Source organism: Stomoxys calcitrans, chromosome 1 (assembly GCF_963082655.1).
Source record: "Stomoxys calcitrans chromosome 1, idStoCalc2.1, whole genome shotgun sequence".
In the NCBI taxonomy this organism is placed as follows: domain Eukaryota; kingdom Metazoa; phylum Arthropoda; class Insecta; order Diptera; family Muscidae; genus Stomoxys; species Stomoxys calcitrans.
The window spans coordinates 216,776,718-216,801,535 of NC_081552.1; the positions used below are offsets into that span (position 1 = coordinate 216,776,718).

Genomic DNA, 24,818 nt, shown 5'->3' on the forward strand with positions numbered 1-24,818 from the left:
ACGAAGGAACTCTTCTTGTAGCAACCCTTGACCAAGTTTCCATGACAAGTTGGGTAAAACTGAGGTCTGAATCCGAGTATAGCGCCTACCAATCTCCTAAAGATCCAGTGGGTAAGATCAATACATACCTACGCCTCAAAAGTTTGTTTAACTTCGACGGAAAACAAGAAAAAAGGAGTTAAGTTCGGCCGGCCGAACTTTGGATACCCACCACCACATTTCGTCAAAATTCAGTGAAAAACGCATACCTTATGCCCCGTAGCAGCTATATCGAAAAAATAAACCGATCTGAACCATATATGACGCAGATGTCGTAAAGCCTAACATAAGTCACTGTGTAAAATTTCAGTGAGATCGGATTATAAATGCGCCTTTTATGGGGCAAAGCCTTTAAATCGAAATATCGGTCTATATGGCCGCTATATCCAAATCTGGACCGATTTGGGTCAAGTTGCAGAAAAATGTCTAAGAGCATAACTCGGCGAACTCGGACAATAAATGCGCCTATTATGGGCCCAATGCTTTAAATCGAGATATCGGTCTATATGACAGCTATATCCAAATCTGATCCAAATTAAAGAAGAATATCGAAGGGATCAACACAACTCACTGTCCCAAATTTCGGCGACATCGGACAATAAATGGGCCTTTTATGGGCCCAAACCCTTAAATCGAGAGATCGGTCTATATGGCAGCTATATCCAAATCTGGACCGATTTGGGCCAAATTGAAAAAGGATGTCGAAGGCCCTAACACAACTCACTGTCCCAAATTTCGGCGACATCGGGCAATAAATGCGCTATTTATGGCCCCATAACATTAAATCGAGAGATCGGTCTATATGGCAACTATATCCAAATCTGAACCGATCTGAGCAAAATTGAAGAAAAATGTCGAAGGCTCCAACACAACTCACTGTCCCAAATTTCGCCAACATCGGGCAATAAATGCGCCATTTATGGGACCAACACCTTAAATAGAGAGATCAGTCTATATGGCAGCTATAACCATATCTGGACTGATATGGATCAAATTGAAGAAGTATGTCGAGGAGCTTAACTTAACTCTCTGTCCCAAATTTCGGCGACATTGGACAATAAATGCGCCTTTTTTGGGCCCAAGCTTTAAATCGAGAGATCGGTCTATATGGCAGCTATATCCAAATCTAGACCGATCAGAGCCAAATTGAAGAAAGATGGTTCCAAATTTTGGAACCCCCCCAAAACCTACCCAATATATACTTAGACCAATCACGACAATATGGGACTCAAATGAAAGGTATTTAAGATTAGAAAACGTATCTGATATGCAATTGTCGGACTAGGTGTTAGAGGGACCACCCCAAGTGTAGAATTCGAATACGGGCCAAGTGTTTGGGGGGATGTCCCATCAAAAACACACCCCAAAGAGGACCATAGCAATATGCGGCTCAAATGAAAGGTACTTCGGAGAAAGGCATGAATTTCATATCAATATTGTGGAAAAGTGTCTATATGTGCCACCCCACACCCATAACACCACCCAAATTGGAGGTTTTTGCAGACCATTGCAATATGGGGCTCAAATAAGAGGTATCTCAAGTAGAGCATGAATCTGATATAAATTTTCAAGGCCATATCAAACCGGACATGTTTGCCGACTGTGAAAATTTGGGGCTAAAATGAAAGGAATTTGGTAGTAGACCATGAATCTGATATCAACATTCGGGACAGACTGTCTAGAGGACGTCCCACCCCCATTACAACCCCCAAATAGGACGTATTTGCTCATCATGAAAATTTTGGCATTAATGAGAGTGGAGTTCGACATTGGTAGTTTTTATGGCCCATACCCCAAACTGGACATATTTGCTGACTTTGAGATTAGAAAACGAAATTGATATCTAATTTCAATGCCAATAGCAATATGGGGTTCAAATAAATCATATATCTATATATGAGAATAGAGGGCTATGGTGATATATTTTCAGGGCCAATTGTTTGGGAGACCACCACACTCCCCAAAACTCCCCCAAATCGGACATATTTACCGAACATGTCAAATGAAAGGTCTTGCGAAGTAGTAGTGCACGAAATTGATACTCACTTTCGGGACCAATTTTCTGGGTGTCTATGGGCCTAAAATAGAGGTACTTGGGGGTAGAATACGAATATCCAAATGTGGGACCATGAATATTTGGGGCACCGCCCCTTCCCCAAAACACCCCCCAAAGTGTAAAAATTTACCGACCACACCAATATGTGAAAGGTATTTGAGATTAGAAAACGAATTTGATATCCAAATTTTGGAACCTAGTGTTTGGGGGACGCCTCATCCTTTCAACTCTCCTTAAACCAATGGCAATATGGGGTTTAAATAAATAATATTTGACAGAAGAGCATGATGCTGATATTTTTTTAAGGGCCAAGAGTTTGGGGGGCCGCCCCTCCTTAAAAACACCCCCCTAAAAACAAATTTAGGACCATAGCAAAATGTGGCTCAAATTAAAGGTCTTTCGAAAAGGTCCTAATGACCCAAAACCCTCCGAGCGAATTCATATACCAATAAAGATCATATGGGATTCAGATAAAGTCACTTATATTGTTATGCTGTTAGTTAGGCGATATACATATACTATTTTCGTAGCATGCAATTTCACTAAAAGCTCTTTAATTATCGAAGATAAATATTCAAAGGATAATTTTAGTCCATATAAAGTAAAAGAAGGCGCAGCGGAGCGGGCCCGGTTCAGCTAGTATCTAAATAATGTCTGATCTGGACTATATGCTGGTGGAATGACGGGAGGCTTAATACAAGTCACTGTGTCCCATTTCAGCGAAATCGGGTAATAAAAGCTCCTAGAAGACCCTAAATCGCCAGATCGGTCTATATGGCAGCTATATCCAAATATAGTCTCATTTGGCCCATTCAAGAACTTAACTTGCGTATAGAAGAAATAGTAGTCTGTGCGAAATTTCAGCTCAATATCTAAATTTTTTAAGACTGTAGAGTGATTAACACTGACGGACACACGGACGGACATATACAAGGACGTGGTTAAATCGTCTTATATTTTTACGACGATCCGAAATATAAAGGGTGATTTTTTAGCCATTATCTTTTTGGCAATACTGGTTTAAACAGCTCACGCACGTTTCGTGTTTTGTTTCACTGTCAAAGATCATCAGTTTTCACTTCTCACCATGAATCGTCTTACAAACGAACAAAGAGGTTTCTATTAGGCGATTGATGATTTGCGTCTGTTTCCAGTGAAACAGCAGATTTAGAGCCCGGGAGTAGGCTTAGAATGGGCTCCAAAGACCCAACTGCTGCAGTGATGGTATCAGGCAGTAGCATGAAACCTCGACTGGTGGAGCGGCTGCTCCAGGCTCCGCTAGCCGATAGAGGACTTGTCAGCAGGGGCTTTTGACGAAGACACCTGGTTCGAGTTTTAAAGACAAGGCGGGACATTTTCTTTCTTCGTATGCCAAAAATTTGCCTAGGCCATTGGCCTTCTCCGGCAAACCAACACGCTCTTTTAGAGGTTGGAATAATAGAAGGTTTATGGAGAGGCTTGGTGTGAATGATCCTAAGACTCTCACTAATAGTGAGAGAGACTTCCTAAATTGGGCTCGGAAAATTGCTGCACAGGCTATTCCAAAGACTACTGCACCGCAGTCAGCGGCTGCGGTCATCTGCAGGACATCCCATGCCTAAAAGAACTAGGGCGAACAATAGTAAGATGGGTCCAAGAAGCTTTGTTGATGTCGCTAGAGACAGTTCGGTAAGAAAGTTTATTAATAACTTACTTACTAAAATATGCATTACGACAGGCTTGGGATCTGTGGATCTAAAAAGAAGATGGGTCAGCAGAGGAACACCTCAAGGAGGAGTACTGTCTCCTCTACTTTGGAATATAGCCATTAACAATATATCATTGTCTCTGGAAGAAAAAGGTGTCAAAGTGGTCGCGTATGCTGATGACGTGGCAATTGTAGTTAGGGGAAAGTTTCCCAACACTCTAAGAGATATTCTTCAGTAAGCTATACGTGCAACAGCAAACTGGGCTACCGAAAGTGGTCTGGCTATAAATCCGTGCAAGACAGAAGTAGTTCTTTTCAGCAGGAGATGCAAGTTGCCTACAGTGGAACCTGTCTCCTTGGGAGGGGAGAATATTCCATTTACAGAAAGCGCAAAATACCTGGGTGTTTGGCTGGACAGAAAAATAAACTTCAAATTTAACTTTATTGAAAGCGCAAGAAAGGCAACTCTTGCCCTATACATCTGCAAGAGAGCAATTGGTAAAAGTTGGGAGTTGCGTGTCATGCATTGAGTATATATTGCAGTTGTCAGACCTATAATGCTATATGGTCTGGTGAACGGCGCTTCAAAAGTCCACCTACTGCTCAATACTTAACCGGATCCAAAGGATAGCGTGTTAGTCCATCACAGCCGCACTGAGGACGATACCATCTGTTGCACTGAATTTAATGCTACATCTTATACCTCTGGACATTGTGGCTAGACAAACTGCAGCGACCATTGCCGTAAGGTTAAGGGAGCTTTATCATTGGTCATGTGGCGGCTGTGGACACTGTGTTATGTTTTATATAATATCCGATGTTCCAGACAGTGTGGATTACAACTTACCTTAGCCGCTTTTTGATAAAAAGTCCTGTACCAATTTTCCTGGTAACAATGGACTTATGTAGGGACGAGTTTGGTGAACATTTTATTTCACATTCGGGACCGGTCAATTGGCCGCCTAGATCGGGCGATTTAATGCCATTAGACTATTTTTTGTGGGGATATGTTAAAGCTCATGTCTATACACAAGCCCTCTTCAACTGACGCATTGGAAGACAACATTGAAGCATTCATTCGTGACATATCCGGAAAGAATATGCAAAAATTGAGCTAAGCGAATGAACCATTTGAGGCACAGTCACGGTCAACATCTACATGAAATAATCTTCAAACATTAAAATATATGGACTGTGCTATCGACTCGAATAAAGATTTCATGCAATTTTCTGAATTTTATGTGTTTGTATACCCACCACCGAAGAATGGGGTATATGGTTCAGATTGGTCTATATTTGGATATAGCTACCAAAAAGACCAGTATTTTGTTAAACAAAATTGAACAATGACTTGCACTTATTTGACCACTCAATTTCCGTGCCGAATTTGGTCCAAATCTGACCATATTTCGATAAAGCTGCTATGGGGGCATAAATTATGCACTTTTTACCGGAGTATGAAGAAAGGTGCTGTAGAAAGTTCCCGGCCCGGGCGAACTTAATGCTTTTTACTTTTTTTTTTTTAATTTCCTAGAGCTCTTAAAAAATCACTCTTTATGTACTTTGTAGGGTCGGAAATTGATATGTCGATGTGTTTCGTACGGAATGGTTGAATGAATATACCCCCTATTCTGGTGGTTATAAAAAAGAATTTTTCAAAAAATAATAATCATCTATAAAGTAAAATAAGAATCAATCAGCGATCAAAATTTGAAGCCGATGAACTGGTCCGTTTGTCAATAGGAAATTTAAATTGAATTTAAAGATAACATCTTTATTTTTGGGTCGTTTTCATTGCTAGTCCTTCAAATAGGGAAAAACTAAAATTTTCGACCAACTTTTTGTCACTAAATGTATGCAACATATGTAGCTCGGCCGGGAACTTTGTATACCCACTACTGGTCTATACATACATGTTTTCCTATGAAAATTCTATCAAGGAACACCGGAAACTTCTCTCCTTTCAAAGAGAGCAGCTTCTCAAGTTTTAGCTCAATTATTTGAGCTATAATTATTCAATTATATTAGTTTTAGCAATCCCTTTTCATGCCGACTCCGCACGGCATGCCGCTTAGCGACACCATTTGTAAGAAGAGTTTTAATATGGCATTTGTGAGGGGATAATCACCGCTGAAAATTTTTTCTGATGTTCACGTAGGGACTTGGACCCAGGCGTTCGGTGTCATTGGCGGACATGCTAACCTTTGTGCTACAGTGGCCTCCGGTCTAAATGCCAGCTATATTTATTATTCCAACTGAACCAAGTTTGGTAAGGGTGTGAAGGGGTCCAATACAATTCATCATATTCGGCACGGATTTTCACAGACAAATAGTTTTGGTAACTTGTAAACAATATAATTAGGACGTCAGCGTTAACACATATCTTAACTTCTGGAATCTTCAATCTCGACAGAATACCACAGCCTACAAAAACGTTGTAAATACTTAGCCTTAGAGCAAATGGAACTAAAAAATGGACAACTACAAAGCGGGCCGATCTTCCAATTTGATTTCTTAATGCCCGACGGAGATCCGGGCGATCACGGAATGCGTGAGGTGGTGTGCTGTTAACACGAGGACGTCGAGTATGAACATCTTTACGGACAGTAAACAGCCCACAAAGCCAATAACAACCAGGACGGTAAGATCAAGAACAATCTTGGAATTTAAGAAGTAGATTAACGCCTCTGAGTATGGTATGATCCGCATCGTCTGGTTGCCAGGCTATTGCGGAGTAACTAGGAATGAGAAAGCAGACGATTTGGCAGTGAAGGCCAGAGAACTGTCGTCAATAAATTTGATTAATCCAAAGCCTTTCGGGTCGACGCAGTCCGGGGTATGGGCGTGGGCGACAAATGCGCGTGCAACCCTGTGGAAATGCGAAACGGTCGGTAGGACAGCGAGAATCCTATGGAGTGATCCAGATCCAGACAAGGCTATTAGTGAAAGGAAATAAAAAGGAGGTCAGAATAGCTCTCGGTATCATCACGGGGCACATAGGACTATAAGTGGGCTACTTATGTATTTCCTATGTCATTTCTCGGCTTTCACGTCTTACAGATTCCGGCACTTAGATGGGGACACAACACCAGACATGAAGCAACTTAGAAGCGTAGCATGGAAAACAATTAAGAATTTTGTAAATAGTACGAAATTCCTAACTTAAAAGTTTCTGTTTCTTTTACTTTTTTAGAGTTTAGAGCGCACAAGCCGATTACTGACTTAGGTGCATGTTCATAGTGGCATGGAGCGGATTAATATCCGAACTCTCTTTTCAACCTAACCTAATTCCCTAGAGGACCCAATTCGTATCCACCTTGAGTGAAGTTTTACATAATCATGGCCCGATTCAACAATAAATTCAGTTTGTTCAATTGTGACCAGTGCCATAAATAGATCTATGCACGAAAAGCGACTAATAACCGATCTTCATCTGCGATGGGAAATAATAAGGGCATGCGACATAAATAACTTTGAAAAGATTCAGTTTTATATATCTTCTTCTTCTTATATATAAAAATCAATTAGTGTTTGTTGGTTTGTTTGTTTGTGTGTCAAAAATGGGTGAACTGATTTTTTTGAAATCTTCACAGATGGTGCATAATGATCCCGTGTTACTAGGGTACCACGTTCATTGATATCTGAAGGGGGGCGGACCCTCCCCCTTACCCTAATTTTCAGAAACGCCAGATCTCGGAGATGGGTGGTGTGATTTAAGCGAAATTTTGTGTGCTCTCTTAAAGTAACCCAAAAACAAAAATTTGGTTCCAAATTTCAGATGGGGTACCTAGGGGGGCCGCCCCACCCCTAAAACCTATCATATATATATATTGACCAATCATGACAATATGGGGGTCAAATAAAAGGTATTTAAGAGTAGAAAATGTATGTGATATCCAATTGTCGGACCAAGTGTTTGGGGGACCGCCCCAACCCCCAAAACACCCCTAAATCGGACATATTTACCGACAATAGCAATATGGGACTAAAATGAATGGAATTTGAATTTGTGAGTAGATTACGAATTCGATATCCAAATGTGGGAGTAAGTTTTTGGAGGTCCATCATTTCAGTCAAAACACTCCTCAAAGAGGACAAATTTACGACTATATTAATATGGGGAGGACAAATTTACGACTATATTAATTTGAAATTTTCACAGATGATGCATAATGATCCCGTGGTACTAGGGTACTACGTTCATTGATATCTGAAGGGGGACGGACCCTCCCCCTTACACTAATTTTCAGAAACGCCAGGTCTCGGAGATTTAAGCAAAATTTTGGGTGCTCTCTTAAAGTAACCCAAAAACAAAAAATTTCGTTCCAAATTTCAGATGGGGTACCTAGGGGAGCCGCCCCACCCCTAAAACCTACCATATATATATATATTGACCAATCATGACAATATGGGAGTCAAATAAAAGGTATTTAAGAGTAGAAAATGTATGTGATATCCAATTGTCGGACCAAGTGTTTGGGGGACCGCCCCAACCCCCAAAACACCCCTAAATCGGACATATTTTCCGACAGTAGCAATATAGGATTAAAATGAATGGAATTTGAATTTGCGAGTAGATTACGAATTCGATATCCAAATGTGGGAGTAAGTTTATAAAGGTCCATCCCTTCCGTTAAAACACTCCTCAAAGAGGACAAATTTACGACTATATTAAAATGGGGCTCAAATGAAAAGTCTGTGGGAGTAACGCATGAATTTGATATCAATATTCGGGAAAAGTGTTTATTGGCCACCCCACGCTCATAAAACCACCCAATTAGGACGTATTTGCTCACAATTGCAATATGGGGCTCAAATATGAGGTATTTTAGAGTAGAACAATAATGTGATATATATTTTCAGGGCCAATCCCTCAAAACAGACCCCAAAATCGTTAAGTTTGTCTATGGAAAGGTATTGGGGAGTTGCTCTACCTTCTACCGAAATTGATACCTTCTTTCGGGACCAATGTGTTTGGGGGACGCCTCATCCCATAAACTCCCTTAAGACCCATGGCAATACGGGGTTAAAAATATGGTTTTTGAGGGTAGAGCACGATGCTAACATTTTTTCAGGGTAAAGTGGACATTTACAGATATTGGCAATGTGGGGCTCAAATGAAAGGTATTTGGGAGTAGGGCACGAAATTGTATCCAATTACAGGACCACATTTCTGGGGATCCACACCACTCCCCTAACCCACCAAAATCCATATGAGAACATCGGGCTCCAATAAAGTATTTTAAGCTAAAATAAGTGTTTAACTTCCAAACTTAAATAACCATAAACACTCGGAGCGAATTCATAGACGAATAAAGATTATATGCAATTCAGATAAAGGCATTTATATTTTTACACTGTTTCTCAAACTATATACATATACTACTTTCGTAGCATGGCATTTCACTAAAAGCTCTTTAATTGTTAAATATATATATTCTAAGGATAATTTTGTTCCATATAAAGTAAAAAAGGCAAAACGGAGCGGGCCCTGTCCAGCTAGTCTCTGTATAAAAACAAATCCAAATTCTTTATTATAAAAAAAGTTTTACATCAAACTGTTTGCAAGTAGTTATTAAACCACACAACTAGAACACACATTCGATAACATAAGTCCACCTGCACCTAAAGCCACTCCTTTAAAGAAATTTCCACAAGCTCACACATTAACTTTTATCCAAAATAAATTATAATATTAACTTTATCCCATCATTCATAGGGTTTATTTCTTGAGGGTTGCCGCTGGGACCGCAACAAATGCGCTATTGAAGAATCATTTGCGAAAATTCTCTTTGATACCTTACCTGTTATTTGTATTATGCCCACCATTGAAGCTGAAGGTCAGCCTCCAAAGGATGTCAGTGCCAATAGAGATGACAAACAAATTTACGAGTGTCCTGTTTATAAGACAAGTGAAAGGCGTGGCACTTTATCAACAACTGGACATTCGACAAATTTCGTTATGTACATGAATTTGCCATGTACCAACAACCAAATTCATTGGATTAATCGGGGTGCTGCTTCTTTGTGTCAATTGGATGATTAGCTTTAAGAAACAAACCAAGCTGACAAGGCTGATATATATTGGTTTGACTTTTATGCAATTCGGTTTGGTTTTTATACGTATATGTATATATTTGTATCATATATTTTGCTTTTTGTATAAAACAATAAAATATATTTTTTGTTAAAAATTTGAAAATGATATCAACTGTATTTTGAATTGCATACTTTTGTTTAATGTATACATTTAAATAGTAGTCAAAAGTTAAAATAATTTTGAACAATTAATAAGTAATAGCTTGCTAATTTCGGCCGGGCCGAATCCAATACCCAAATCCATCCCATTCGGGATGGTGGAGGGTATCACCATGAATCGCATTTGTCAAGTTCTTTGAATGACTTTTTCATATATAAATGAGTTTTATCAAGTTATTGACCGATACGGACCGTTTTTGTCATGGCTGTTAGAAGTAATAAAAACACACCATATCCAAAATTTCAGGCAAATCGAGTAATATTTGCGCCCTTCTGAGACTCAGAAAGTCAAATTGGGAGATTGGGTTTTACGGCAGCTATATCCGACTATCAACCGATTTACAGTTGTTGGAAGTCATACCAAAACAGCATGTGCAAAATTTCAACCAAGTGGATAAGAATTGCGTCTTCTTGAAGAAGTCTAATTGGGAGATCGATTTATATGGCAGCCATGAACTTATTTAGACCATACTTGGCACAGTTGTTGGAAGTCATCACCAAAACGATATGTGCAAAATGTCAGCCAAATCGAATAAGAATTGCGCCCTCTAGAAAGTCAAGAAGTCTAATCGGGTGATCGGTTTATATGGCAGCCATATCAGGTTATGAAGTAATACCAAAATACCACGAGCAAATTTTCACCAAAATACCACGAGAATCTTTGGATTCTGGTAAAAAAGTATACAAAATAAATTTAGTTGAAGGGCATAATTTTATTATAAATACCTAACTTCTGTCAAGCCAGCAATAATTAAAGCTTCTACGAACCGAACAAGGATAATCGAGACACCGGTTTATACGGGAGCTGTATCTGGTTATAGACTGATTAGGACCGTACATGGTACAGTTGTTGGAAGTCTTAGCCGAATACTACATGACAATTTCAGCCACATCGGACAAAAATTGCGACTTTTAAGGGTTCAAGAAGTCAAATCGGTAGATCGGTGTATATAAGAGCTATATCAGGTTATACACCGATTCGGACCGTACTTGGCATAGTGGTTGGAATTCATAACAGAACACTATATGCACTATATGCGGACAAAAATTCTTCTAGGGGCCTAAGAAATAAAATTGGGAGATCGGTTTATATGGGAGCTATATCTAAAACTGAATCGATATGGCCCATTTGCAATCCTCAACGACCAACATCAATAGAAGGTATCTGTGTATCCCGGCAAGGGATAACTGTGTAACACGCTTCACAACATCAAATTTTATGAAAAAATAAATTACGAATTATAATGAAAATTTTACAGAAAATTTAAAAAAAATATTTGAAAAAAATGAAGTCCTTGTTGCTAATTTTAAAACACTCAAATTATATTTTCATAATATTTAAATTATTAAATAAAAAGTTTTGAATTAACAAAAAATGTTACTCCACTTAGTTACCATTTTTCCACAAATTTTTACTTTGATAAGCCAGTGAAAAACACAACTTTTATGGGCTCAATACCCTATATCTGAAGATCGGCCTATATGACAGCTATATCCAAATATGGTCCGATCTAGACGATATTCAACAAAAAGGTGTAGATGTTAATCAAAACTCACTGTGCCAAATTTCATCGAAATGGGACAAAAAAGGCTCCTCGTGTGAGCTCAACGCTCTACATCGGAAGATCGTTCTGTATGGCAGCTATATCCACATATGGTCCGATCTGGACCATATTCAACAAATAGGTGGAGGGGTTTTCCAGAACGCGCTGTGCCAAATTCGAAATCGGATGAAAAATGCTCCTTTTAAAGGCTCAATACTGTATACCAGGAGATCGGTGTGTATGGCAGCTATCCAAATATAGTTCGATCTGGACCATACTTGACAAAAATAGGTAGCGGTCTACCAGAACTCACAGTGCCAAATTTCATCGAAATCGGATGAAAAATGGCCAATTTATTGCCCCAAGACTTTTGGTCTAGAAATCGGTCTATATAGCGGCTATATATAACAAAATTCCGATTTTATGAAATCAAAAGGTCAGGTTTATGTACAAAGAATACGAAATCATAAACAATTGTTTGGAAAATGTCTTTATACCCAAGATATCTGCAAAATTATAAACATCCAAATAAATACCCAGAAAAGGTATTTTTTAGGTATTTAGCCAATAAATACCCAAGCATTGGGTATTTATCCGGTAGAAACACATCTCTACAGATGACCCATCAATTCGACGTTTTGGCCGGTCAATAACGATAATCGTGTGAATAATGATCGCACCGAAGAAGTTGACGGGTTAATTCCATTTTTTGCCAAATTAATTTTTTCGAGTCACTACAAATGATGTCGTACATCTAAACATTTAAGTACGATTTTGCCAGAAAATGCCAAACTATCCAAGGAAATTGTCAAATTACAACTAGCAACACTTCGCATAGATAACTAATAGATAGGAAAAAATTTTGAAGTTCGCACATAGACTGTTTGGTGGCGCTTGTGAATATAGGTAAATGAGAGTTACCTAAGAACTTGCTGTAAGCGTCGTTTGCGTTTACTAAATATCCATTATTTTCTTTCCCATGAAGGAAACTATGGTTTATTTATTTTCTTTTTGCTGTAAATTTTATTTTTTTTTTTAATCTTTCGGCAGACCTTGCTTCGAAGAAAAATAAAATAATAAACGACACCTACAAGCTTGATATTTGCTGTCAAGTTTTGAGATAACTTAAAGTTTTCGGTTGTTTCTATTCTCTTTGGCCTAGACCAGAAGGCACTAGAAAATCGGGCAAAGTATAAATATGGGAACTATATCTAAACCTGAACCGTTTTCTCTAAATTCCATCTTCTAAAATTTTAAGAGACTCATTATGGATGTGGATATATTGGTATCTTTTAACCTATACGGCGTTTATTGGTTAATATTATTGTTTCATATAACTATACAAATTAAAATAAAGGGTGATTTTTTTGAGGTTAGGATTTTCATGCATTAGTATTTGACAGATCACGTGGGATTTCAGACATGGTGTCAAAGAGAAAGATGCTCAGTATGCTTTGACATTTCATCATGAATAGACTTACTAACGAGCAACGCTTGCAAATCATTGAATTTTATTACCAAAATCAGTGTTCGGTTCGAAATGTGTTCATTCACCGTAACGTTGCGTCCAACAGCATCTTTGAAAAAATACGGTCCAATGATTCCACCAGCGTACAAACCACACCAAACAGTGCATTTTTCGGGATGCATGGGCAGTTCTTGAACGGCTTCTGGTTGCTCTTCACTCCAAATGCGGCAATTTTGCTTATTTACGTAGCCATTCAACCAGAAATGAGCCTCATCGCTGAACAAAATTTGTCGATAAAAAAGCGGATTTTCTGCCAACTTTTCTAGGGCCCATTCACTGAAAATGATTTGCAAGCGTTGCTCGTTAGTAAGTCTATTCATGATGAAATGTCAAAGCATAGTGAGCATCTTTCTCTTTGACACCATGTCTGAAATCCCACGTGATCTGTCAAATACTAATGCATGAAAATCCTAACCTCAAAAAAATCACCCTTTACTTAATAACTAACATAAACAAGTAAGAGCGGCCGGGCCGAATCTTATATACCCTCCACCATGGATCGCATTTGTCGAGTTCTATGCGCGGTGTCTCTTTTTAAGCAAAAAACGAATATTGAATAAGCACTGTTCAGCTATTGTAGCTATATCAAGTTATAGTCCGATTCGGACCATAAATTAATAATGAACATTGTAGAAGTCATTGTGTAATATTTTAGTTCATTCGGATAAGAATTGCGGCTTGTAGGGGCTCAAGGAGCAAAATCGGGTGATCGGTTTGTATGGGAGCTGTATCAAGCTATTGATCGATTCAGACCATATTAGATACGTATGTTGAAGGTCATGAGTGAAGCAGAGGTACAAAATTTCTTCCAAAAATGATGGGAATTGCGCTCTCTAGAGGCTCAAGAAGTCACGATACAAGATCGGTTTATATGGCAGCTATATCAAAACATGGACCAATTTGGCCCATTTACGATCCCAACCGACCTACACTAATAAAAAGTATTTGTGCAAAATTTCAAGCGCCTAGCTTTACTCCTTCGAAAGTTAGCGTGCTTTCGACAGACAGACCGACGGACATGGCTAGATCGATTTAAAATGACATGACGATCTAGAATATATATACTTTATGGGGCCTCAGACGCATATTTCGAGGTGTAACAAACAGAATGACGAAATTAGTATACCCCATCCTATGGTGAAGGATATAAAAATTAAATTTTTTCCCTCTCTCATTTCCACCCATAGTCCATCACCCAAAACATGGTCATACTTTTTATACCCACCACCGACGGATGGGGGTATATTCATTTTGTCATTCCGTTTGCAACACATCGAAATATCCATTTCCGACCCTATAAAGTATATAAATTCTTGATCAGCGTAAAAATCTAAGACGATCTAGACATGTCCGTCCGTCTGCCTGTTGAAATCACGCTACAGTCTTTAAAAATGGAGATATTGAGCTGAAACTTTGCACAGAGTCTTTTTTTGTCCATAAGCAGGTTAAGTTCGAAGATGGGCTATATCGCACTATATCTTGATATAGCCCCCATATAGACCGATCCGCCGATTTAGGGTCTTTGGCCCATAAAAGCCATATTTATTATCCGATTTTGCTGAGATTTGGGACAGTGACTTGTGCTAGGCCCTTCGACACCCTTCGTCAATTTGGCCCAGATCGGTCCAGATTTGGATATAGCTGCCATATAAACCGATCCTCCGATTTAGGGTCTTAGGCCCATAAAATCCACATTTATTTTCCGATTTTGCTGAAATTTGGGACAGTAAGCTATGTTAAGCCTTTCGACATCCTTCGTGAATTTGGCCTAGATCGGTTCAGATTTGGATAAAGCTGCCATATAGACCGATCCTCCGATTTAGGGTCTTAGGCCCATAAAAGTCACATTTATTATCCGATTTTGCTAAAATTCGTGCCAGTGAGTTGTGTTAGGCCTTTCGACATCCTTCGTCAATTTGGCCTAGATCGGTTCAGATTTGGATATAGCTGCCATATAGACCGATCCTCCGATTTAGGGTCTTTGGCCCATAAAAGCCACATTTATTATCCGATATTGCAGAAATTCGGGACAGTGAGTTATGTTAGGCCCTTCGACATCCTTCGTCAATTTGGCTCAGATCGGTCCAGATTTGAATATAGCTGCCGTATAGACCGATCCTCCGATTTAGGGTCTTAGGCCCATAAAAGCCACATTTATTATCCGATATTGCAGAAATTCGGGACAGTGAGTTATGTTAGGCCCTTCGACATCCTTCGTCAATTTGGCTCAGATCGGTCCAGATTTGAATATAGCTTTGAATATATATAGACCGATCTTCCGATTTAGGGTCATAGGCCCATAAAAGCTACATTTATTACCCGATTTTGCTGAAATTTGGGATAGTGAGTTGTGTAAGGCCCTTCGACATCCTTCGTTAATTTGGCTCTGATCGGTTCAGATTTGGATATAGCTGCCATATAGACCGATCCTCCGATTTAGGGTCTTAGGCCCATAAAAGCCATATCTATTATCCGATTTTGCAAAAATTTGGAACAGTGAGTTGTATTAGGCCCTTCAACATCCTACGTCAATTTGGCTCAGATCGGTCCTGATTTGGATATAGCTGCATATAGACCGATCTCTCGGTTTTAGGTTTTGGGGCCATAAAAAGCGCATTAATTGTCCGATGTTGCCGAAATTTGGGACAAAGAGTGAAGTTAAGCCCCTCCACATATTTCTGCAATTTGGTCTAGATCGATCAAGATTTGCATATAGCTGCCATAAAAACCGATTATGAATTTTCGACCGGATTTTGAGGAAAGGTGGTTCACATATATATCCGAGGTGGTGGGTATCCAAAGTTCGGCCCGACCGAACTTAACGCCTTTTTACTTGTTCAAGTTATATTTGCCCTCTACTCCCAAATGACATTCATATGTACATAAGTCCCATAAAATTTTTAAACCCGACCACATACCCGCTTGGTTGAATGTAGTTGGTGTGCGGATCCGCAAAAACTTGGGCTCTCTTTGAAATTTGATTAGCAAATATTAATAAAATTTAATGAAATTTAAGTTCTCAGCATGACTTCATGCAAACAATTCATAAAATTATTGGTGTATTCCATCCAACAACCCATCACATCATTTTGAAAGGAGAAATTCGTTCGAAAGCAATACAAATCCATCATCTGATACAAAACAAAAAGCAACAATATGCAAATTTACATACCTTATTACGGCTCAATGTAGTTGGACTTGCATTTGTTCTCTGCCATGCATTTGTTCTCTGTCATATTTTCTACTATATTCTTTGCCATCCATTTATTTGGCTGCTCTGTTTCACCACCCCGCGCTCAAAACACGAACTTCATAACGAGTCAGTAGTTTGCCGAAGCCAAACTACAAGAATTAATTTCTTCTCACTTTTATTTGTTGTATCGTTTTGGGGGGAGAAGTAATATCTTGTTTTTTTCTTTTACTCACTTTCTGTCTCTGAGCTTTACGCGCACATCCCGAAACAACCGGCGAAACGATAAAACGGAAACGAAACCACATTTATTCAGCAATCTTAGTGCGAAACACTTCACTTTAACATGTATTTGTTGTTGTTGTCTTTTGCCACTTTGCAGTCAACGTACAAATTTCACAAACAACTACTTGCTTACCAGCAGCCAAACGCAAGATTTCATTTTCTTGCTTTGTTATTATTAGCCAGAGATTTTATGACTTTTTTTCTCTTTGAACCTTACGCTCATACCACGAAACAACCGGCAAAACGATTGAACGGAAACGAAACGACATTTATTCTGCAAACTTCCCTTAACATGTATTTGTTGTTGTTGTCATTTTCAACTTTACATTCGACGAAGCACTTGTTTATCAGAAGTTAAACACAACAATTCATTCACTTTGCTCTCTTATTAGTAGACAGAAATGTAATGACTCATTTTCTCTTTTACTCTCTGAGCTTAACGCGCACACCGAAGCAACCGGCAAACCGAAAAAACGGAAACGAAACCTTTTTTTGGAAACTGAGGTTTTTTCAGGATTTTTACTCTATATTCTTTAAAGCAACAAACCGTAAATTGTTATTAACACCACGACTATATTGAGTTGCATATTTTATAAAGTTTTTCATTGGCTAACTAATTTTCGCAATTAATTTATGAAGACAAGAAGATTTTACTTGCAAGCCGTTTAAGTGCCCGACGATAACTGAAGAACGAACAGAAAACGAAAGTGGAAAGGAATAGTGACGATCTCATTAGAACAGTGTTGACACTTGTAGCGTATTTGTTTTGATTGCAACTACGTTTGTCACTGAAAATAAAAAAAAGCAAAAAATTAAATAAAGTAAAATCTGTAGATAACTTATAGATTTTGGATAGATACCACAGACAAAAAATATATGTGCAAACAAGTTTTGCTATTTTCCATCTAAAGCAGAGTATTCTGTTTACCTTTTCAGGTGGAATGCTTAGTACTCTGCTTCTAGTGAGGAAAATGGCAAAAAATTACTATAGTGGCAATACTTGAACTACTATTGCCGGCATCAGTTTTGTTTGTTTTATTAGTTTCAGTGGTTCGTTTTGCTTTATTTATTTGAGAAAAAGTATATGAGAAAACAATAAATGCAGACAAAAATAAGTAAAAGCATGCTAAGTTCGGTCGGGCAAAATCTGGGGAACCCACCACCACGGATTCTGCTTAAAATTTATACAACATAAATTTAGTTGAAGGGGATAATATTATTCTACATACGAAATTTTGTCAAACCAGCAAAAATTAAAGCTCCTAGGAACCGAACAAAGATAATCGAGAAACCGGTTTATATGGGAGCTATATCAGGTTATAGACCGATTTGGACCGTACTTGGCACAGTTATTGGAAGTCATAACGGAACACCACATGGAAGTCATAATTTCAGCCAAATCGGACAAAAGTTGTGGCTTGTAAGGGCTCAAGAAGCCAAATCGGCAGATCGGTGTATATAGGAACTATATCAGGTTATAGACCGATTTTGGCCGTACTTGGTACAGTTGTTGGAAGTGATAACACAACATGCAAAATTTCAGCCAAATCGGACGAAAATTGTGTGTCTCCCAGTGGCTCAAGAAGTCAAATCGGTAGATCGGTTTATATGGGAGCTATATCAGGTTATAGACCGATTTAGACCATACTTGGCACAGTTGTTAGGAGTCATAATAGAACATACACAAGTCATAATAGAACATACACAAGTCATAATAGAACACACACTAAATTTCAGCCAAATCGGACAAAAATTGCTGCTTCCAGGGGCTCAAGAAGTCAAATCGGGAGATCGTTTTATATGGGAGATATATCCTACTCTGAACCGATATGGCCCATTTGCAATGCCCACTGACCTACGTCAATTAGTAGTAAATGTGAAAAATTTTAAGCGGTCTTTCGACCGCTATCGCCTTCGACCGATATCGTGATTTCGACAGACGAACGGACGGACGGACATGGCTAGATCAAATCAAATGTCGAGACGATCCAGAATATATATACTTTATGGGGTCTCAGATCAATATTTCGAGGTGTTACGTATTATGGTGGTGGGCATAGAAATGTGTTTTGGTTTGGAAAAAAGAACATTTGATTGCTGTCAAATTTCGCTCGCGAAACAATTACAAATTTCAGCGGCTATTCCGACCAACCCTTAATGAGACCAATAATTGAACAACAATTCAAAGACAAAATTATCACTCTCTGGAACACCTTTCATTCCATAACCGATGCTCTGTATCAACTTTATTCAAGGTACCGTTATTCTTAATTTCTGTGAAAGTTTGAAATTTCCATAGAAAATATTTTTATGTGCATTCTTAAAAAGTTAAGTTTTAGGAGCTAAAAAGCCAACAATTTTCATGTTTTTCAGTGATTATCAACCTACTTTCGAGAATCAACCTACTTTTTATTAAAATTGGGAATAGATTTATATTTTTTTGCATTTTTGACAAAAAATCACGTTAAAGATCTCTTGGGCATACTATTTGCAAAGGTTTTATAGATATATGGCGATACATAAAAAAAATTAGATGTGCATATAAAAAATATTCTGTGAAACAAATTTTGAAATTATTTTTTTTTTTCTATCAAAAAAAAAAAAATCCAAATGCTTTGAAATTTTATGTGATAATATTAAATAAGTAAGGAAACAAAATCAAAAAATATAAAAATTTAAGAAAAATATTTTTCATTCTTTAGCGCAGTTTCACACAATGCGCATATAATTATTTGTCTGGCGTATAACATATTCTTTAAACATTTAATAATATTTCGCGTTTATAAAAAATGTCCCTGTTCCTGTTTCAAAATTTGCTTTTTATTTAAAAATTATATAGGGGTTAAGTGGTGTCTCAATTGAGTTTTCAATATTTAAATAAAATTGGTCTCGTCTCCAAACTTGTCAAGTCAAAGGTCTCTAATTTAACAAGGCTCAAAACTTTGAAACAAAAAACATTTTGACAAATTTTGGATGTGAGATTTCTGAAAGCTGTTTGGCGACAATTCCACTATACAGGCTACAGTTTAGATTTAATGTCATGGGCATTAAAGTCCACTTTTCTATGCTATATTAAACAATATAACTATATTTTTTGCAGTAAAACTCAGCTTTTAGAAAACCAAAACAAAAAAAATCTAAATCTTAAGTTTGACCTGGCCGAACTTTGGATATCTAAATATAGTCCAATATAAACAATATTAAGCAAGGATGTTTGTTGTTGAATAAATCGCACTGTCTCAAGGTTCCACGAATTCGGGTCGTTATATACGGCTAAACAACAATATGTTAGTTGTTTAATTTAACGCTTCATTCCGAAGCTACCATTCGCTTGGTTATTTGCAAAAGTTATGCGGATCCCTAAATACTTGGCCTCTCTCAAAAACTTTAATATTAAATATTACTAAAATTTATTTAAAGTTGTGTTCTCAGCATGAATTTATACAAACGATTCATAAAATTATTGATGTATTCCATTCATTCCATTCAGCCACCCAGCACATCATTTTGAAAGGGAAAATTCATTCGAAAGCCCAAAAAAAGCGACAGCAATCCATCAAAAATAGAAGAAAAAAGCACCAATACACAAATTTCCATACCTTAAGACGGCTCAATGTAGATGGCCTTGCATTTGTTTTGCCAAGCATTTGTTCTGTGTCATACGTTCTTTGCCATACATTTATTTGTATGCTTTGTTTCACCACCCTGCGCTCAAAACACGAACTTTATAATGAGTCAGTAGTTTGCGAATCCAAACTACATTCATTCATTTATTCTCACTTTTATTTGTAGTGACGTTTTGGGGGGAGTAGTAGTTTTTTGTTTTTTTCTTTCACTCACTTTCTGTCTCTGAGCTTTACGAGCACATCCCGAAACAAACGGCGAAACGATAAAACGGAAACGAAACCACATTTAATCAGCAATTTAGTGCGAAACACTTCACTTTATCATGTATTTGTAGTTGTTGTCTTTTGCCACTTTGCAGTCAACGTACAAATTTCACAAACAACTACTTCATTACCAGCAGCCAAACACAAGAATTCATTTTCTTGCTTTGTTATTAGTAGCCAGAGATGTTACGACTTTTTTCTCTTTAAACCCTACGCTCATACCACGAACCGGCAAGATGATAGAACGGAAACGAAACGACATTTATTCTGCAAACTTCCATTAACATGTATTTGTTGTTGTTGTCATTTTCAACTTTGCATTCGACAAAGCACTTGTCTATCAGAAGTTAAACACAACAATTCATTCACTTTGCTCTCTTAATAGTAGACAGAAATGTAAAGGCTCATTTTCTCTTACTCTCTGAACCTAACGCGCATACCGAAGCAACCGGCAAAACGAAAAAACGGAAACGAAACAGTTTTTTTTTGGAAATTGTGTTCTTTTTCAGGATTTTTACTTTCTATTCTTTAAACCAACAAACCGTAAATTGTTATTAGCTCCACGACCGTATTGAGTTGCATAGTTTATGAAGTTTTCCATTGACTAACTAATTTTAGCAATTAATTTATGAAGACGCGAAGATTTTTCTTGCAAACCGTTTAAGTGCCCGACGATAACTGAAGAACGAACAAAAAACGAAAGGCAAAGTGGAAAGTGAAAAGGAATAGTGACGATCTTATTAGAACAGTGTTGATACTTGTAGCGTGTTTGTTGTGATTGCAATTACGTTCGTCACTGAAAGTAGAAAAAGGAAAAGATTAAATAGAGTAAAATCGATAGCTAATTTTAAGATATTTAAAAATACAAGTTATGCCATAAATTTCAGTTTTCAATATTGAAATAAAATTTTTCTCGTCATAAAATGTCTTGTATTGGGGAAAATTTGTCGAGCCAAAGGTCTGCAATTTTACAAAGATAACAATTAAAAAAAAAACTTTAATGGGTATTTGTATCATAGAGTAATTTTCGCATCAAATACAATACAAATGCAACCAATCAACATACGGCCCTTGAAGCCATCATGCCTAATATGGTAGAAAAGTCTTCTAACCAAAGACGGAACAGGCCTCTAGTGGTTAGCGGGTGTTGCAATCTCTGGCTTTCCTTTTCCAAAAATTGTGAAATTTAATGATCTTCGCCCAACAGGAAAAAAATTTGAAATTAAAAAAAAAAAAAACATTGTGAAATTTTTGGGTGTGAGATTTCTGGAAGCTGTTTAGCGATAATCCTACTATATATGTCTACGCGTTTGATTTAATGTCATGAGCATTAAAAACCATTTGTCTATGCTATATTAAGCAATATAACAATATTTTTAGCAACAAAAATTGAGCTTTAAGGAAATCAAAACAAAGAAAAATAATTTTTAAACAAAAAAATTGTTTGAAAAAGAAAAAAAACTCAAAATTTGAAGGTTGACCAGGCCGAACTTTGGATATCTTAATATAATACGATGCAAACCATATTCAGAGAGTTTGTTACACAAATCGCACTGTCTCAAGGTTTTAATAAATACGGGTCCGTAGCCATGGCCAAATTTGACGATCGACAAAGTTACAAAATTATTCACAAATTTCTTCGTATTCTTGTAATAAATATGTCATTTATGGACTCAAGATCGAAAATCGCAAATCGTTCCATATGATAACTTTACCAATGAGTAGATCTTTTATAAATCAAAGAGGACATTCCAACCGTTATGCGATTCTAACACTACTTCAATTGGAAGTAAACCGAGTGGATATTTCACTTATTACATTGCTATCGAATGTAAATAAAATAAATAATGGAGCAAACCATTTTTTTCATTTTAATTCTCTTACAGTTATAAAGTTTTGATAATAATTACTAAAAAAGGAAAGTCCGCACCATAAAACACTACAAACAAAATAGGCACTTGCACTCAGTTTTTCTCCTTTTGAATAATTTTTTTGTAAAATGGTTTATTTTTCATACTGTATTTATAAACCAAAATTTTTAAATATTAATTAACATGTGCTGACATGTCTTCCATGGATTTATGAGTAATTTTATAAGAAATTAAATAATTATTTAGGTGAAATTAAGTCTACTATATAGTCATTTTATTTAACGTTTCATTTCGAAGCGACCATTCGCAATTTTCTATGAAATTTTTGCTGCAAAATTGCAATGGACTTTGGGAACAATTGTGTTAAACATTTGAATTATTGGCGGAGATGGGTTAAGTCCATAAATTGTTTGTTGGAAATATATCATTTTTTCAGGCCTTAAAATGTTGTACGTCATTTCATTTTCAACCCAGCTCTAACTATTCAATATTTCAAAAAGTTTTCTCTACCCATTTTCAAACTGCAGATATTTTTTATTTATTTTTTCGATTTCATAAAATATTTGGCATAGATGCCAAAGGGTTTACACCTATTTCCATATAATGTGCAAGAAAAATCGAGTAAAAAATTCGCATTTTACACGCGAAAGAAGTTACATCAAAAGATAGGTATACATTGTGGTAATATAAAGACGAAATATGCAAACTCAAACTACAGAGGTAGATTTAACTAAATAAACATTCCCTCTCGCCAAAAAATGGTTCTAAATGTAACGATTATCTGACGTTTGGTTTTTTTTTTCTTCCGCAAGAACCTCATTACCACCTCGGGTATATACGTAAACCACATTACCACCTCGGGTATATATGTAAACCACATTACCACCTCGGGTATATATGTAAACCACATTTCGTCATAATCTAGTGAAAAATGCATAATTTATGCCCCCATAGCAGCTATACACAAATATGGTCCGATTTGGACCAAATTCGACACGGACATTTAGTGGTCTAATAAGTATAAGCCATTGGTCAATTTTGCATAACAAAATAATGGTATTTTTTTGTAGCCATATCCATTGATGGGTCGAACGCAACTCACTGTAAAAAATTTCAGCGAAATCGAAACCATAATGAGTCCAAGACCTTAAATCGAGAGTTCGGTCTATATGACAGCTATATGCAAATCCGAAAAGATTTGTCCCACATTTTGGCAAAATTGGACAATAAATGCGCCTTTTGTGGGCCCAAGACCTTAAATCGAAAGATCGGTCTATATGGCAGCTATATCCAAATCTGGACCAAATTGAAGAAGAATGTCGAAGGGCCTAACAAAACTCACAATCCCAAATTTTGGCAAAATCTGACATTAAATGCGCCTTTTATGGGCCTTACACCCTAAATCGGCGGATCGGTCTATCTGGTAGCTATATCCAAATCTTGACCGGCCAAAACGAGTGGCTTAACACAACCCACTGTCCACAATTTCAGCAAAATCAGATAATAAATGTGACTTTATGGGCCTAAGACCATAAATCGGCGGATCGGGCAATATGGGGGCTATATCAAGATATAGTCCATCTTCGAACTTAACCTGCTTAAGAACAATAAAAGAATCTATGCAAAGTTTCAGCTCAATATCTCTATTTTTTCAGACTGTTGCGTGATTTAAACAGACAGACGGACGTGGCTAGATCGTCTTAGATTTTCACGATCAAGAATATATATGCTTTATAGGGTCGGAAATGGATAGTTCGATGTGTTGAAAACTGAATGACAAAATGAATATAACCCCATCCTTCTGTGGTGGGTATAAAAAGGCACTAAGTGGATGCTTTTTGCATTCTTAGTTAATGCTTTTTACCCCTTTTGAAATTTGAGTTTTTCTATCAAATTCACACATGCCTTTTGGCCTACTCCAAAAGCTATTCAAATTCTAATCCACCATCATAAATATTTTTTGTTAAAATTAAATAAAAATATATATATTATATTTGTAAAATTTTCTAAAAATCGAGGATAGTGCTTTTTTACAGAAGATTTTATTCTTCTTCACCCTGTTTAAAATTTTTGTTACGCTTTTTGCTTCTAAATTGTTGGCATCACTGCATATGACTGCAGGCTTCCATGAATTTGTTGTTGCTTTTTTTGCCTGCCTCATTGCCACATAGCCTTCAAACCACAACATTTCCAATGAAACACTTGTTGGATGAAAGGCTAAACCCAAGATTCTCTTTTTTCTTATTAGCTGTAGCCGCAGCGGCAGAGAAGTAACGATTTTATCTACTCACTTTTTCTTACTCTCTCCCATCCTCTCAAAGCTTTACGCGCACACGAACCGAACGCCGAAACAAAAACGAAAATTTTCTTGCCAATTAGAAAAAGAATTTCCACTTTAGATTCACAAAAAATAAAAGCAAATTATTATTGCTTTTGACTAGGGATTTATTGCATTTGGATTGTTTTAATT

The 24,818-nt window shown here is 37.2% G+C and overlaps 1 protein-coding gene and 1 long non-coding RNA gene across 3 annotated transcripts in view; one reads left to right on the forward strand and one right to left on the reverse strand.

The window, feature by feature from the left end:
• Positions 1-9,985, forward strand: part of LOC106086176 (dynein axonemal heavy chain 3) — a 430,123-nt gene extending 420,138 nt beyond the window's left edge. For both annotated transcript variants that reach the window (XM_059360617.1, XM_059360618.1), the window contains one exon: positions 9,502-9,985. In XM_059360617.1, the coding sequence (XP_059216600.1) occupies positions 9,502-9,828 (327 nt within the window). In that variant the 3' untranslated portion in view covers positions 9,829-9,985. The remainder of the gene's footprint in view (positions 1-9,501) is intronic.
• Positions 1-16,385, reverse strand: part of LOC131994171 (uncharacterized) — a 113,151-nt gene extending 96,766 nt beyond the window's left edge. The window contains exon 1 of the long non-coding RNA XR_009396506.1: positions 16,285-16,385. This is a non-coding gene — a long non-coding RNA (uncharacterized LOC131994171). The remainder of the gene's footprint in view (positions 1-16,284) is intronic.
• Between the last annotated feature and the right edge of the window lie 8,433 nt (positions 16,386-24,818).